General features: G+C 38.6%; 1 protein-coding gene across 1 annotated transcript in view; it reads left to right on the top strand.

Moving 5' to 3' along the window:
* The first annotated feature begins 692 nt into the window (after positions 1-692).
* The window catches only part of SRFBP1 (serum response factor binding protein 1), a 69,868-nt gene continuing 52,581 nt past the window's right edge, over positions 693-17,979 (top strand). Inside the window, exon 1 of the mRNA XM_083883024.1 lies at positions 693-1,259. Coding sequence (XP_083739150.1) covers positions 1,230-1,259 — 30 coding nt within the window. The 5' untranslated portion in view covers positions 693-1,229. The remainder of the gene's footprint in view (positions 1,260-17,979) is intronic.

Raw genomic sequence — 17,979 nt, 5'->3', positions numbered from 1 at the left:
TGTGGGTTTTTGTTTGTTTGTTGTTATTGCTGTTGTTTGTTTCTTTTGGTGTTTTTTTTTCTTTGTTTATTAACAGAACTTGGTTTGTTTAAAACTATTTCCTCCCTATATTCTATGTATTGAATATATATTTCTAAATATGACCTCAGTCTCCTGAATACTGGAGCACATAAACAGGAATGTGAAACCCCCCCAACTTAATTCATTCTCTAGACATACTAAGTTTTGCTTGCATTTAACCCAGGGTTTTGCAAAAGTTTCAATAAAAGAACATTCGTAGCAATTGAAATCAGCAAGTCCTTCTAGCACAATAAACTGGCAATGACGAGGAAAGTCCTGATGAAACTGCCGAATTTTCCAGACTGAGACATCGCTAAGTCCAAGAACACGTGCTCAGCCACACTTCACCACAGCTGTTTAAAATCAATTATCTGTTAAAAAAATCACACAACCAAAGCTCCAGGACATAAAAGTTTCATACACAATCCTAAATCTTCCTTCTGCACAAATGGAAAACTCAATCCGAAAAGTGTAAAGCACTTTGGAAACGGAGCTGTTTCATCATGGCGGGGACAGAGAAAGGTCTGAGGTGCGGCAGCGGCCACCGTTTGCTCATTCCGCTCAGCACCAACACGGAGGGGAGAGTAAGAACCCCAAAATATTTTAATAAGATTATAAACTAGTCGTGGGGGCACTTCAGTTTAAGGATTTATAAGCACACATCCCCTGCGGCCTTGGGCTCAGCCAGCCCGCCCAGGCTGCGGGACAGGGACAGGGGCAGGGACAGGCCGGCGGGAACACCGCGGCTTCCCCCGAGCCAGGAGAGCCCTGTGGGAACGGGCCGGACGGCTCGGGCAGGGCGGGCTGGGGATCCGCCCCCTGCTCACCACGCGCGAGCACCAGAAGAAAGAAAGAAGAAAGAAGAAAGAAGAAAGAAGAAAAAGAAAAAGAAAAAGAAAAAGAAAAAGAAAAAGAAAAAGAAAAAGAAAAAGAAAAGAAAAAGAAAAAAAAAAAAATCAAAGCTCTTTAACCCCGTTTTTGAACTGGGGCTCCGGGGCGGGGCGGGGCGGGGCGGGGCGGGGCGGGGCGGGCCCGGGGCCGGGGCCGGAACAGGAACAGGACGGGAGGGGGCGGGGCGGCCCCTCGGCGCCTGCGCGCAGTTTCGGTTCGAGCGGCGGCGTGGGAAGGGGTCGGCGCGGCGCGGGCACGGCGGGGCTTTGGGCGGCGCCATGGCTCCCGTGCTCAACCTCAACAACGAGGTGAGACGCCCGCGGCCTCGGGGTGCCGGTGAGAGCGGGCCGGGGCGGCGGGCCGGGGCGGCTTGCGGCGGGGAGGGTCCGGCGGCGGCCGGGGTAGGGGCTGTGCGGCGGATCGACCTGCGGGCGGGCCGACCTGCGGGCGAGCCGGGTCGGGGCACACGCTCCCCACAGCCGGCACGGCTGCCTGCAGCCGTAGGGAAGGCCCGAGGTGGCTGCCGCATCCCATCGTGCTGGAGCTCAGTGTGATGAAAACAATCGTCCGTCGGGTGAAGTTAAGCTGCGTGCAGGGGAGTCCCAGGCGGCTCGGACACGTGTGCCTCGGCGCGACGTCCTGTCCCCGAGTGTCGTTTCATCACGTCTGTCTTGCTGTGTTTGTGTTCACACTGAAGCTTTACAGGTGATCTAAAGGACCCGCCAAAGCCCCAGCTGCCGGTCTCCGGGATGGCAAAGATATTGCCTTATTTTCTTGGACATGGAGGGACTGAAAATGAAAAATTGTTGGGTTACAGCTAACTTCTTCCTATTCTGTAAGGAGTTTGGTGTTTCATATTTATTTCAGTGTATTTTTTGTCTTCTTTATCGTGTGAATTCGGTTATGTGTGTTTCACTTGTGATGAGTTTTGGCTACATATTTGCGAATCATTGTGCACAATAAGCCTGGCACAACTAAAGTAACTTCTTTTTAGGTGTTGCACCATCAGTTTAGAGTAGCTGGCTGTTCTGCTGAGTAGTATGTGTGTATGAGCACCTGCACTTGGCACTTTTACACTTTCAGCATTCCTACGTAATTAACAGCTTGATTACAGTTAGCAGAAGAACAAAAATTACTTTGTTTTAGGCATATAGTAACTTGGAAAGGGGTTGATTTGCGAGTTAATTTCCTGGTCAAGAATTTAGTGACGTGTAGCCCCTTCATCAGGAAATGTGTTTGATAGTACATATAATCGAGATATTTACTCAGTAATTTTTGGTTCTTGCTGTTAACAAGTGAAAGGTCAGAAATCAGTGATTTGACATTGAGATGTACCTGTAAATCACCAAGGGAAAAAGAGGATATTTCATTTTTTGGTCTAGTGTGAACTTTTTGTGATTGATTGATTGATGTTTGGGTGATGTCTCATAGTCTTTCACCAACGCTAATATAACAAGGGATGAAAACAGAAGCATTATTTGACGGAGGAGTTCTTCAGAAAAAGAGTACAATAAATTTATGTACAAAAGACTGGAAGATTTCAGTAAGGACACTAGGAATATAATTTCATCTTTAAACATAACCTCCTCTTAAGAGGAAACTGAAAGTTCTGAAGGAAGTAGCTTCTGTAGAAAAAGAAGACACTCAGTAATAATAGGCCCGTCTGAGATGTAAGGGTTTCAGAGACTGAAATCCTGGATGCCACCTCTTCAAGAGGGACAGAAGGTCAGTCTGGCTAAGAGTAGGATGGAGACCTAGCATGAATAGATTAAAAAGTGTTATCTGCTTCTATGCATATACCCTTTTGTAAGAGTTGTATTAATCATTGTGGTGTTTAGTTATAAAATGTAAAAATAATTATTTACCAATACCGGATATTTCATATCTCTGTGACAGATGGTCTCTGTGTATTTGTTACAGAAATGCCCTTGTAAGAAAGTACTTTAAAGTAAAAATCATATCTTCCTCTAATAAGAGATGAAGTGGAGGAATTTTATTATTACCATGTCTAATGGAATAATTTTTGAAAATGCAATCTATTAAATAATATTTCTTGTGTATTCTTCCAGTTCACTGTGGGAAAGCAAAATGACAGAGCAGCTCTCTTCCGTGCACCTTCAGTTTTTTGCAGTCAGACAATACTGGGGATCATATGGGGTTTTCCCCACTAGGCCATGTACAGTAGGCAGGATGGTGCCATCCTTGTGACCCTTATATAGTTGATAAACTTGTTTATCTTGGCTGAATTTTCAGGAGTCCGGTATCTGAAGGGAGTCTACAAGAAAGCTGGAGAGAGACTTTTCTCAAAGGCGTGTAGAGAAAGTGCAAGAGGGAATGGCCTTAAATTGAAAGACAGTAGATTTAGATTAGATATTAGGAAGAAGTTCTGTGTTGTGGGGGTGGTGAGGCCCTAGTGTGTGTTGGCCTGTGGATCTGTGATGCCCTGTCTCTGGAGGTGTGTAAGGCCAGGTTGGATGTGCTTTGAGCAGCTGGGTCCAGTGGGAGGTGTCCCTGCCCAACCATTCTGTGAAATTCTGTGATGTTATACTTACATATTTCAGTTTTAATTCTAGCGAAGAAAGACTTCTGCTCTTAATTAACATAAAATACCATGTGCTGCTAAATTGTGGAATCTTAAGGGATTCTAGGATAATAGACTTCATTTTTTTTTTTACCAATTCACATCTTGTTTGCAGAAAGAACAAATATTCTTAAGAGCAGCATTTCTCAGTGATATAAACTGGCAGTTATCTTAATGTTAATTGACCTTCAATTTAATTACTTACCAGTTTATGTTTGATATTAGTAGCTAAGAAATGGTTATAAGAGTCAAAAAACTTCCATGTTCTGCAGTGTCTACTACATAAGGTGTATATGTGCTTTGAAACTAGAGGACATTTGATTGCATGATGAATGATGATCATAATGAAGAAGAAAATCCTCCAGGGAATAGAGACAAATATCAGACTGTAATGCCTGTATCCTTTCTGAGAGCTTTTGAACTCATTGGCTAATTTGAAAGAAATTGGAAAGGAGTGGAGATTTCTAAAGTTGTTGGGCTTTGGGGTTTTTTAAATTATAATTTGGTTAAAGAATAGTACCTCCATGGAGCAATATTCTCCTAAATGGTCTGATCTGTAAGGAGCAAAGAATGAAAATGTACTGTTTAGGTGACTGTATGAATGAGAGTTAAGGTAGCTGTATAATGTTGAGGACCCAGGGTGAAAAGAGGAAAGTGCAATTGTTGTGATGAGTTGAAATAAGACAGAAAATAATGAGAAACTGATCATAATCAATTATTAATATGCAATTACTTAGTTTAGACATTTCATTAATCTTTCTTTTCATGAAAAGCTGTTTATAGCAGTGTAAATCCTTCAAAACATCACACTATTTCCATGTTCACAAGTAGGACTTGTGCCAAAAGTGTGTAAATGTTTTCTTTATTTTTCTCTAATTGATTATATACCTAGATAATAACAGAAAAAAGTGAGGTCTTGGTGAAGCCACAGTCAGCAAGGTCCAGTAATTTTAGGAAGCCATCTTGCTGCTGGTAAATAGCATGGTACAGTTTCAGTGTGACTGCATAACTGAAAAATTGAGATTGAAAAGACTTAAGAAACAAATTTTTTATTTTATTTTATTATTTTTTTTTTTTTTTTAATTTGGGCATTGTGTTACTGTGTGAGATTGCTGCATTTTGATTATTGCCAAAGGAGGAACTAGTTGGGGCGAAGGTGGGAGAGTGAGTGCAAAGGATATAAAACCCAGAAAATTGGAACAAAGTGAAAGAGTGAAGACTAGAGTTTTTGGGAAAAAGGAAAATGCAGTATTTCTTACCATTTTCTACTCATTCATTCATTGAAACAAAAGAAAGCATAAGCTGTAGAATGAAAATTTCAGTTCATATTCACTGCATATGGTCTTACTTTTGAAGGGTTTGTCTGTATTAAGCCTAATTAAGCCTCCAATTGTCCTTACTATTATGAGCATGCAGGCTGAAGAATTGTTTTGAAAAGCTGTTGCTGTCTTGAATATGTTTCTTATTTTAAAAAGCTTTCTAAGAAATTTCAGGTGTCTTGCTACAGAATAGCTTCCAAAGTCAAACTTTTCTGGAAACATTTGCTAGATGGCAGCACAGAATCATCAACTACCATGATAAGGTCAAGTTCAAAGGGAGATAGCTCATGTTTAATGTGAAAAATTTCCCTTGTTGCTCAGCTGTACACAATAGCATGAAACAGAAACTATTAAATGGGAGCCCTCCAGATTTCTAGGTGTTTTTTTTTTTTTTGAGACCCTGCACTTCTTAAATTATTTCATTCTATTTGTTCTATTCTGTTGTCAATATTGTATTATTAAAACACCTACAGTTATCTTTCTAGCCTCTCTTTGTTGTTGTTGTTGTGTTTTTTTTGTTGTTGTTGTTGTTGTTGTTTTTTGTTTTTTTTTTTTTTTTTTTTTATGATACTCTGTTTGTAGCTACCTCGAGGAGCTATGCTGCAGAAAGCTCATAAAGCTAATGCAAATGAAGTCTGTATACAGTGCTTTAAAAATAGGTGTTCTAATGTGTACCTCTATTGATGCTGTAGTGGCTGAAGTTGAATATTAATAAGGCATCATATTATGTAAAGCAGATTCTTAGAGTTGAGGGCTGTTTCTGTCTGTGGACATGTGAATCACATTTTCTGAACTTGCTTGAATATTGAAGCTTGGGTGAATTCAGGTGAATTTTTTCTCTTAAATTTGTAATAATAATTTGCATGCAGACAAAATAATTTTTCTCTGTATTTACAAAGCTCCAGCTTTTATGTAATAAAAGCTCGTATCTGCTTGTCATCCGTGATAGAGTTGTTCTTGCTTTTTCCTAAAAGGTATGATCAAGATAAAATCATATCTTGAGAATTATTTGTGTGCACACGTGTTTTTCAGCCTTCCAAGCAAAGTCTAGAGTTAAAATTGTTATGTAGGGAGCTTAGTAATGAAGCTCAGGGTGATAAATGCCATTCATAGTATTTTGGGTCCTGGCACTTTGTATTGTGATGATATTCATGGCAACACTCAGCTCTGTGAGTCTTTAGATGTAGGGCTGACATCCTGGCCTCAGATTTAGCTGGGCAGCAATTTAGGTAATAGCATGTTTAAAAAGCAGTCTGGACATGTGAATGAAGAATTTAGATTGGTGTTTGGGTAAGTCAAGTATGAATAGCGTGGCTGATAATGAAAAATTATCACACAAAAAGCTATTGGGAATAACCTTAACTTAGGGAGAAAGACTGACATACAGTCTCTGGAAGTCTGAAACTGTGGTCTTGAGTTTTAGCTCTAGTTCAGTAATTATACAGAACTATATTTGTAATTATTTAATCTTTTGTCACTGTGCAAACAGAAGTTAATGTTTACTTGGAGATGCTTATATAGAGACTTGAGTTGTCTTGGTGTAGCATAGGTAGGTGTTGTGTTTGACTTAAGTATTCATATACAACTAAGATAAACCGAAAAGGAAAGAGCTGTTGAAATTGCATTTATACATCTGTTCATTCACAAATGGAAGAAAATTCAAGTACATCCTTTTATAAGTAAATAATTTTTGGTCACCAAAGCTTCTGTATAGCAGTAAGGAGAACGTGGTCTGAATGGAATATCAGGAAAGATTAAGAGGGTGAAATTTGAGAGGGTCATTCATTCTTCCTGAAGCTGAATTGATTTCTATAACCAGGAACTGCCTCAGGATTTTTGTAAGGTGCACTAAATGTGAAAGATCTGAGTATTTACTCTCTCTAGTCTTTAGTGTATTATCTATTTCTAGGTTTTACACAGTACGTCCAGCATGCTTGTATAAATATTTCTGAATTGATAGAAAATAAAATTAACTTAAAGTTTTTCAGTCACCATTTGTGCAAGAAGCATTCGGTACAAAGTACAAAGTGACTTTAAGACTTTACTGTGGTATTTATTTGCAGTTACTTAATATCTTCCTTATTTTCAGCCTTCTTCAGCATTATGTATGACTAGCTTGTCACTCAGATGTGATGCACCTCTCCATGTTTTTGCTGACGTAAATTAGGTTGCTAAATTTAGGTAGATTTAGGTTGCTAAATTAGAGATAGAATTCAAAATTTTGTTTATTCATGGTCTGGTTTTTTACACACATTTTATTCTATAGAAACTGAGAGAGTTTTTGACATTGACGTGCCTTTCATATAATGGTTTTTATGGAGAATGGAGAACTGCTTTGCCATTCAGACAGATGAGACGTGCCCCTGAAGGAGTGTGATTCTCCAACTGTGGTTTCACGAGTATCTGGGCTTGGTGCTTCTGAATCTAGGGCTTCTCAATCAGCTGTTCCAGCCACATGCCTCCCTCTTCTGTGATCATAAGAAGTTTGTTGCTAGAATAGTTTTCTACTACAGATTGATGGTAGCAGGGCCTTACAAGTGAGGGGGAGCAGGAGGAACGTGGGACCTGAGATGAGTGGGATGGGCACAGAGGTAGAGAAATGGACTAACCCACCACAGTAAGTGAGCTGTTTGGTTGGCTGATAAAGCTGTACTGTTTTTCTTCTCACTTACATGTTTCTTTGAAGCAGTGGCTTTCTATGAAATAAACATCGGATTTGGGGAGGGCATTGAACCAGCAAAACCTGAAATAGGGTGATATGTAACGTGCAGTTACGTTGTCTGGAAGGTGTTTGTTACCGAGGTTAACTAGTGGTCAAGGCTGTGAAAGCAGGAGAGTTAGGGGGTTCAAAGGGCAACCCAAAGAAGCCCTTATATTTGTCTAATCTTAATAGCTTTGCATAATGAGTTCATAGACTAGTTAAAAATCAGCTTGAAAGAAGAATCTTGAAATTTCAGTGGTACCGAGGTATACAGGTACCTAGGATGCTCTGTGGTCAGAATTGAAGCTGTAGCTGAATATTGGTACTGCCAAGATCTGTTTATCCCTGACAGTATGTGATCCTAAATACTTCCTTGAACCTGGCCATACAGTCTCTTATATGTCACTAAATTTAAATTTATTTTTTGGGAAATGTGACTAAGGGGGAAAAATGGTCTCTTACCTGTTGCAAAAGAACAAGTTGGAGTCCAGTAATAAGTAGAGGAAAATGTAGTATTTGAGTTGTATTTCCAGTGGTAATTAAGAAATTAACACTTGGGCCTTCATGGACTTTCTTTAATAATGCTTTTCATTGTCATGGTCAAGTTGATGTGAGCATTCAGGTTTTTAGTGTATTAGATCCAATGATCCAAGTGGCTTCTATTACCGAAGGTATGTTGTGATATTTTAAAGTATATTCCTAAGCCCTCCTTACAGTGATAGAAAATAATCCTAGATAGAAACTTTGAAAATAACACTGACAGAGTGCTGTAGACACTACTGTGTGTAAAGCAGTTTGAAATACTGGGCAGCCAGTCCAATGCAGTGCTTTATTTTTCACTGAAATAAGGTACCTACCCCCAAAGTTCTATTTTCATGCTATCCCCTGGGCTGTGTGGTAATCAAAGAATCCCTTAGGAAAATTTAATATTTGTGGCTGCTCTCTTTATATAATGGGGAAGTGAGACTTGAGGTGAGGCATCTGACCAGTTACTTGGTATTGGACTGAGCTGTGGGATGTCTTACTGCTCATAATCCAAAATTCTCCTTTAAGGCATGAAGCTGTCTGATGGGGGAAAAATTTTAGTTTTGATGGCTTAGTTGTTATGAAATTTTCCAGTAATTGAGAAAGCGGATACATAGCTTCCCTCAGTCTGAGGTGAGTTGAATCCTGTATATCTCAATGACCAGCAGAGTGCACTAATCACAAATACTGTTGCTGGGCTACTGTCTGGCAAAGAAGGGTGATTTTATGGAGTGAGGGGAGCCTGGTCATGTATTTCACCAGTGGGAGCATTTCCGTAGGAAGAGTTCTTGACCATGCTCCAAGGGCTGCTTATCCAACAATTAGCATAAAATACATGAGCTCCCTGAAAGGAAAAACTGGAACTAACTTTCTTTACTCCTGAGAAAATTCTTCTTGCTGGTCTATAGATAAGTTCTCTTTTGCTATTTTCTCTGTGATTTATGAGCTGTATTTCATCCAGCACGTATACAGTATGCTGGACAAGCCATATTCTTGAAGTAGAAGTATTTACCCTAGACTCATATACCAAGTTTTTCTTTTCTGTTATGTGCCCCAGCACCCAGACTGTTTTTCAGATGGCAGATACCAGTTCTTGTACTTTTCTGAGCTATCTGGCAGTACAGTTCAGATGTATCACAGGGTCTCTGTCTCTTTGTCAGCTTAAACTGGCTTGAAGTTCATCTGTGACCATTTCAAAATTATTCTTAAGGTAGAGTGGCTAGCACTTGGATACTTCTGAAAAAATATGGGTGTCTAGGATGCTTTGTGGTCAGATTGAAGCTGTGGATGACTATTGGCACTGCCACGATCCGTGTATCCCTGGCTCACACATGGTCTTAAATACTTCCTTGAAGCTGGTTCTGCATTCTCTTAAACGCCACTAGTCAGTCTAAAGTCCTGGAAAGGCATATAAACAACTTACGAGAACTGAGAAAAGATAAATTTCTGCACAATTGAAAACTAAATAGCTAATCTTTTCCATCAGTTCATTTCTTAGTATACTGGCAAATCGCTACGTTTTTTTCTGTATATTACAAGTCTGTGCGAAGTTGGAGAGCAAACACGGCTTTCTTTTTAAACTCTGGAATACTTGGCAGCAGTCATTTTAACTCTATGGAAATGCATGTAAAAATTCTTGCATTAGTTGTATTACTAATACATAATTGTAGCCGCAACAGTTTCTTGAAGAAGAAAGTTGTGCTACATAGGGCTTGATTTCTGCTTAAAACAGTTCAAGTGTTAAATTGCTAACATTCTTTTACAGACCGTGTAAATGTCCTAAGGAAAAAGTCTTTTGAGAGGTTGTGAAATTTCCAAACTTATACTCTGTGAGATAAAATTCTGAGGAATTGTGGCTTTTTTTTTTCCCTAGGAACTGTTCCAGCAGCTGTTTCTAAAGTTTCTAGAGTTGCCACATCATCAGTTTTGCTAATATTAAGCAGCAAATTCTGATCTGTTTGCTCTTCACACAGATTTTTTTTCAGCGGATTACTGAAGCAATTAACCAGGCCTAACAAGACAGTTTTTTATTTCTGACAGTATTGTATACACCCGTTATTGGACTACTGTACTTGGGGACAGTAATGAAAACTTTTTCTTAGCTCAAGTGGTTTATATAAAGTGTGTGTGGTAGGCCACGTAGGCTAGTAAGATGCTCTCATAAAACAAAAACATCTGTGGTTCCTTGGTGTGGTAGTGTACAATAATGAAAAAAACATGCAAACGGTCATGGGAAACTTCGTAACTTTTACTTTAAAGGAACTGTGAGGTACTTGCAGTACAGTGTTCTTTTTTTATTAAATGTAATTTATGGCTATATATGCCTGAGTAAAACACAATTTAAAAATGGTTCTGTTACAGTAAATGTGCGTAATTGCTTACTGCTGTCCTTGCAGAGGTCTTTCAGCAGCCTTTACATTGCGGGGTCTGGAACTTGTTGCTAAATGAAGAGGGGAGCAAGGCTGAAATAGGTGTAGAGGGGAAGCTGTGGTGTTAGACTTTTTCATAACAGAATTTGGGGCCTTTGGGGAGGAGATGTTCCTAGAAGGAGAATAGTAGTCAATGGTGAATTCATTGCAAATTGCTCATTGGTATGCAATGATAGCATTCTTTTCAGTTTGTCTTGTGCTGCAGAGAGGTCAGTAGTAAAGAGCAATTAACAGAAGTAAAGTGGCCAACTACTAAATTTAGTGACTCTTTTGAATATCTTTCAAGTCATATAAAGTAAAGAGATATAAAATTCTTGCAGTGATCTTACATGAAAAAAATTACCATTATGTTATTTCCTTTGCAAAGAAGGGTCACAATGATACCTGTATATTCACATGGCATTTAACACCAAATGAAACTGTGCATAGAAAAAGAAGCTGAGACAGATTGCCCGCTACAACCACCTGAAAGAAGGTTGTAGTGAGGTGGGGATTGGTCTCTTTTCACAAGTAACAGCTCAAGAGGAAATGGCATAAAGTTGTGCCAGATTGGCTGTTAGGGAAGATTTCTTCACGTAAGGAGTTGTCACACAGTGCAACAGGATGCTTGGGGTAGTGGTTGAGTCATCATTCCTGGAAGTTTTTAAAGATGTGTAGATGTTGCACTTAGGGAATGGTTCAGCGGTTGGCTTGGCAGTGTTTGGTTTATGGTTAGGCTTTATCATCTTAAAGATATTTTTCAATGTAAATGATTATGTGTATCCTCTTTGCTGTTTTATGAGGACACATACAGAAAAACATAAGGTCATGTGCAGGTACGCTAATGTAGGAAGAGATGAGGAGATAAAAGCTGTTTGCAGGAGAGGCTGGTAAGAACTGTTCTGAATAGCTACTGGTTCAAAGGAATGACTGGTAGATTTCATCCAGAGGCAAGTCTCACTGAGGAAGTGCTGCAGAGGTTGTGAATAGCACAGGGGAGCATACCTTACATGGATAAGATAGGAATTTGGAACAATATAAAACAAAAGGGCAGTTTAGGTGATTGCTTGCCCATGCAGGGGAGGGGAGGGGCAGGGAAGAATGAAGGAAGAAGCTCATAAGTATTTTAATATTGAAACAGACAAAAACGATAGGTAGGTGATGAAGTGTGTTGAACAAGATGAAATAGATTTAGGCATGAGGAGAGCTTATAAGGACAGGAAAAGAGAAATCAGTTTGGTAAGAAAACCTAGAGATTGAAGAAGGAAGTAGCAAGCTTCAGAAGAAGGAAATTTTCCAACAGAACCAGCACTTGGTGTGGAAGAGAAGTTGTCAATGGCTGGACCATGAACATAGCATTCAGCAGACAGGTGAGAGTACTTGTTTTGTTACAACAAAGAAGATTTTGCAAGGACATTTAAGCTTTGCTCCAAGTTGTTAGTAAGTAATGCTGAGATAGTTGTGCGCAAATTTCTTGTAAATTTGGTATCTTGGCAACTGATGGAGAACAACTTGTGGAAAGGCATTTAAATTAATGAATAGATGTCAGACATCTGGCAGGGTTATTTTAAGCCCTTTATTCCTTCTACTTTTGATACTTGTCCTTTTCTCCAGTTTCTACTGATTCCATGAAGAAACATCTAGGAAGAATGCAGATTATTAGATTTTTTTAGGTTTTGTTAACCACTGACTTTCCCATGTGTTTGTGTTTATGAGAAATTCTCATCATGAAATTGTTTTTCTTTAAACTGATCTGAGGGAATAAGGAACACTAACTGGTGTAGCAAGATAATTCTCCATTCCCACTAGCAAAAATTCTTCCTATTGTTATAAATGAGACAGCCGGATTTGAAAAGTAAAAAAAAAAAAGAACAAAATTTATTTCGCGTATCAGCGAACTCAGAAAGCCACGATAAAAGGACAGCCCCGATCCCGGGATCGGCACTGGGTGAACATTGGACTGGCCTCTATCGCACCAGTCCTCCTTCATTCACAAATCCCACTACCAAAAGTGCAGTTTATATACAGCTTATTCTCCCCGTGCCAGGGTTTCTTTGTCCACTTCTGCTCAGGTCGCATATCCCAAGACAAAGCAGTCACACCACGAAACACTTCCACATTTATCCTGGAATCACTGTGGTTCAATTTCTGTATTTGTTATAGAGAAAGGTTCCTACCCAATTTTGACACAATTTTCTTTTCATGATGGCATTTCAACTCTGCAGGTTTGGATCATGTTTGTGACCTGTGTAATTAATGTAAAAAATTACACAGATTGTTTGTCATTGTAGTCAAGCTGTGGCATCATGCTTTAGATTATGCAACTAATGTAGGCATTCATAATGTTGCCTTGTGATCAGTGCTCTTTCCCAGCTGCTTTTAAAAGGTTCACCATTTGAAGAGGGATAAAAGTCCTCAGCATTCTTACTACTTATTCATTATGAGATGTGTTCACTCTCATAATTCTTACATCACTACTGCAGCTTCTGCTGTTACTGTCTTTGTGTAAAGTCAAAGGTTAAGGAGGCGTGAAATTCACATGTGAATTCTAGTTAGAGCTCTGGTCTAATTAAGAAGTCCTAGACATTGAAGTCCATTGATTTAAGCTTGTGTGTACTGGATGCCTTGATCACCTCCTTCAACATTCCATGGAAATATTTTTAGCAGAGTGATAGCTGGGAGTTTTCAAACTTGCATTCAGCTGATCAATTAAATACAGAGTTAGAAATTACCTTCAGGTAGTCCTCTATTTTGGAAAACGTGTATAGTTTCTTCTTCTATGTGGTTATATATGCAGTGATATGTCTAATATAATATCTTGAGGCTAGTTTATAACAGTTACTTCTTATCTGGATGTTTACAACTATTGATGTGTATTTAGGGTTTAGAAATGTGTCTAGCCATCTCATGATCCTGGTTTAGACTTGAATGCTTCCTGAAGTACTGAATAGATTCTGACTCCTTCCAGTGAGGCACTGACTTTGAAGCAGTAAATCCATTAAATTTTGGTCTTTGGTAACGATCAAGTGATTCTAGGCTAGCCTTACGCCCTCCCAACTATCATAGATATTTAGAATTGCTTTTCAAAACTTTTAGTTGAAAATGATCTTTTCCAGCATTTCTGAGTACTCACTGTGGTTTCCACTTGGAGAAATTACACTAGAAATGACAATTGTTCTCCATGCAGGAGGAAATACAGTGCTATATTGAATAAAGAAACTCATATTTCAGTGCTTCGGTTGAGAAAGTACAGAGAAAGCAGCATGGGCAGACTGTGAAGGAAGGGTTTGACAGTAACTCAGAAGGGGTGTGTGCATTACTTTTCCTGTAAGGAAGGTGGAAATTTGCCCAAGTGTTCGGTGTGGGTTTTTTTTCATTCATCCTTAGCAAACCCCTTGGGAAACCTGACAGGATGAGTACCTAGAGGCCTCAGAAGCTGCAGATGTTTTGCTTTCTGGATGCTCAGGGTAGCAATGGGCATTTCTGCCTGCTTGGGCAGCAGGGTGCAATAGTTTAATCCTGAAGAATTTAACTTACATTTCAAGAATATTTTCACATGCTGATAGTTGTATTGGGATAGAACTGAATTCACTGGATTCAAACCTGTTCTCGTGTAGCTGCAAATAGCCAAGGCAATATTAACACTGCATTAGTATGGCACAAACAATAACTGAAAAACTGTGAAAAACCTTAGCACTTTCTATGTTGGGATTTGATCTTTATATTAAATAAAGGCATAGCTCATTTACTGTAGTCTGATTTGCTGTAGTCCATCTTTCTGTCTTCTGTATGTTCTTGTTTTGCTCTTTTGTGCTGGAACTAGCTAACGTTCATGTGACCATAAGGGAAAACAGTTCAGGAAACTGATCTGGCTGAAAATTCACCTTGTTTTGGTTTTTTAATGCATTCTTTTTTGCGGTATATATTTGTTTAAAACTGTTCCAGACCTGAAACACTGATACTTCACACAGATGTGTTAATGTTGTTTCATGCTGCCTTTGCCACTCTACTTATATATGTTTTTATAATGCAAATATATGAAGCTGTATTAAGTCTTTCTGCCTATTTCCATGTGTTTTGACATGTATAAAATATATACTGTAATACAGGGATTATTTTTCAAAAAAAAAAAAAGGAAACTTGGAAATAGGTAACTTTTCCTAAGAATCTAAAAATCATTAGATCTTTCAAGCTGGCATTCCAGATAATAGAGAGAAATATTTATAATGAAGTTCCAGAAACATTTTTTCACTTAGATTATTCACTCAAAAGATTATGTACTATTGTTAGTTCTGGCTAATATGTGATCCAACGGCAGGTGTTTTGAATTTTAAAACTCTGTGTTGCCAAATACCACCAAAAAATTAACGTTGAGAATACTCTGTTGCCATGGTAATTTCTTGGTTAGAAGACTGCCAAGTAACTATAAAGTGAAACCAATGCTTTTGATGTGCCCTAAAACGAGGAAGAGAAAGATCAATGAGAAATGAAACATTACTGAGTTCCATGTTTTTTTGTAGGTATTGGAGAGACTGAATATTCAACTTACTACGCACATTTCCCTTTCTTTTCATTGCTTGATTTGGGTTTTTTTAAGCTGGATTTTTTGCTTTAACACTAGTTAATGTATAATTAAGGCAATTTGTATAAATTTGTAAAAAAGGCCACTGTACAAAACACAAGTGATTTCGGTGTATTTTTAGCGATTTTTTCACTTTCAACTTTAACAGAACTGTTTAAACTTGATTCGATTCAAGAGTAAATATCTTACTATGTTAAAATCTAAAAACTATTGTGTACTTATGGACATTTATAAATAATTTTTTCCTTTTGCATTGAGCCATTTTGATCCTCGTAGATCAGGCTCTCTTTTCAACCTCCTAGGGTTCTCTTGGCATGAAGGGAATGTATGAGGACAGGTATACTTCAGAGGACTGAAGTATAACCTGTACCTGCAATTTCATCTTTTTCCTGTCATTCATTCACTCAACCCTGGTATATGGTAACTTGTCAATAGCAATACGATAGGCAATATTTAAAATAGACTCTTCCGGCAATAGAATTAACAGCCTTGAGTTTTGATGTTTTCTTGTTTTCATCCCACTCTCACATGTGACCCTCATGTCAGATAAATCCTGTTACCCTGGAGAGTACAGGGAGAAATTGAAATAGAAAAGCAAGCTCAGAACTACCTTCTTTTTTTCCAGGCATCAAGTGATAGAAAAGACATAAGAGACCTTGTATTGCATGGTGAATTTGGATGTGTCTGCATAAAATTACAGAACACTGCTTTAGGAACATAATTTTCAAATTGTAGAACTATTTTTGCAGTTGGGTCTGCAAAATTGTCTTGTTAAAGACAGTTTTCATTTAGGAGAGACTTACCATGTTGAGGGAGAGGTCTGGAGGCCTCTGTTTAATGGGTGTGTGTTTGTTCAACATTATGGATATTTCAAAGTGTTATAAACTTTTACAATTAGGGTTTTCTTTTTTTCACTAGATGAGGTTAGATGCAGTGTCCTGCCTTGAAGAGAACAGAATTATTTGTCTTTTCTGGTTGCTTGTACTAGAACTAGGACTAGACTGTGTGCTGGCATAAAGCAGAAGTGGATGAAGAAATTCTGGTCTGTCTAGTGCTGGTTGTTTAAGGATTTAATAATTTAAGTGCATTATTGGGTCAGGACCAAAATACTCACTACCTCATGGGCTGAAGCCCAAGAAGAATGGTTGTGTGTGCTTCAGACTGCTCCAAAGAAAAGGACATGTCCATCAGTTTATTGGCTTTCATGCATTTTGGATAGCTGGGGCTGACTGTGTAAGTTAATTTCTATTAACTTTAGTTAAGAATTTAAGATATTCAAGGTCCTTCAGTTATTTTTATATACAGTATTCGTATTTATATGTGGTAATGTAAAAAAACCCTTTTCCTTCACAGTTGTTCTAATATTTCAGTGTTTTTTGAATAAAATGCATTTAAACAAGTCATAGGCAGAGACATACTAGCACTTCTCTTAATCCATTGGATTTTATTTTTTTTTAAATAATGGTTTGGTTTTGCAATTTTTTTTTCTGTGAAGTAGAGTTGATACTATAGTTCAGAGAAGACACATACCTTTCTTGATACATCTACAAATCTTTAGTCACACTTTCCTTTATTTTTTTCTAATTGGCTGAACACTAGCTTAGTTTGGAGTCAGGTTGCTTGTACAGACCTCAAAACAAGTTTCAGAAGTGGCCAAATACAACATTTTATTTTAATGTAATGTTCATTTGAGAACTTTGCTGCTGTTGTCTTAAAAATGTGAAGGCAGGTATCTTTGACTAGTCATGTGAATTTGAGTGTATGATTGTACCTACACTATCATTTTATGCACGTTTCTTGGTGTGTTTTTCTTGCCATCCCTAATATGAGGACTGTTTTGTAGTAATAAAGACTTTCAGAACCTAACCTAGACTTCTTGATGTTGTTTTATCGAAAAATGCCTTACATTTCTCTTAAAGAAACTTGAAATTTTTCAAACAAGCTTTTTGGAGCAGCTTAATTATTAGAGAGGCTCTTAAAATAACTTAATATTCTGTTGCACATGTGTTTTGTCTTGTTTTTTGTACAGTAACAATGTCCCATTGATTTAAAAGGGAAAATGTCTGTGATCAGAAGCCCTTTCCAGACAGTCTTAACACTGATTTAGGAACTGATTCAGCCCTTCCAAGATTCTTGTTAGTCTAAATTAATTTGTAACTATGAGTGTCATAGCTGGTGATCAAAAGTAATCCTGTGTCAGTTTCTTTCTGGGCAGAAGGGCTTGAACATGCTGAGAATTGAGAAGGTCTGATTGGACTACCACTCAAAAAGACAGATCTCTGGGAATGGCTGTTAACCCTGTGGAGCCGGGTATAACTTGAAGCAGAAAGGCAACAGGCAATGTAGGTGAAACTGTTAGTTTCTTCCTTTCTCAGGGAGAAAGCCTGGGCTGTGACTTCTGGGTTAAATACGGTTCTCTTGATGTCTTTAAACACACACTTTGTTCTTTATTATTTGATAGAAATCACCCTCTTGGCTTGATATGTAGCCTCTGATGCCTTTGTACTGTGTCAGTGGTACCCATCCATGAAAGCTGGGGCTGTTTTCATTGCCAGATGAGTACTTGGGAGCGTTCTGCCAAGGATCACATTAATGCGGGCTGTGCTGAAGACAGCAATCAACTCCTGTTACAATTTCCCTCAGTAATGTGCGCTCCCTGGAAAGGGTGAATTGCCTGAGAGTTTCTAGTTCTTGTCTGGCTTGTCATCTGCTGATCCCCTGCTGTGCTCTTTGTTTGCCCTTTCTTGAAAGGGCAGCAGCAACTACCATCTGCCTATGGGTGGAAATGGTTTGTGGCAGTGCTTACTGCAGGTGGAAAGCTGTTGGGTTGGTGGATGCTTCTCTTTGTGTGGAGTATCATCAGCCACGGAATTTTCTGGATTTTGTCTTTGTTTAGCACGAGTAGTGATATA

The sequence above is a fragment of the Zosterops lateralis genome, assembly GCF_965231275.1.
Source record: "Zosterops lateralis genome assembly, chromosome: Z".
NCBI lineage: Eukaryota > Metazoa > Chordata > Aves > Passeriformes > Zosteropidae > Zosterops > Zosterops lateralis.
The sequence above is the reverse complement of the archived record's forward strand: the minus strand, read 5'-3'. Positions and strand labels throughout refer to the sequence as shown.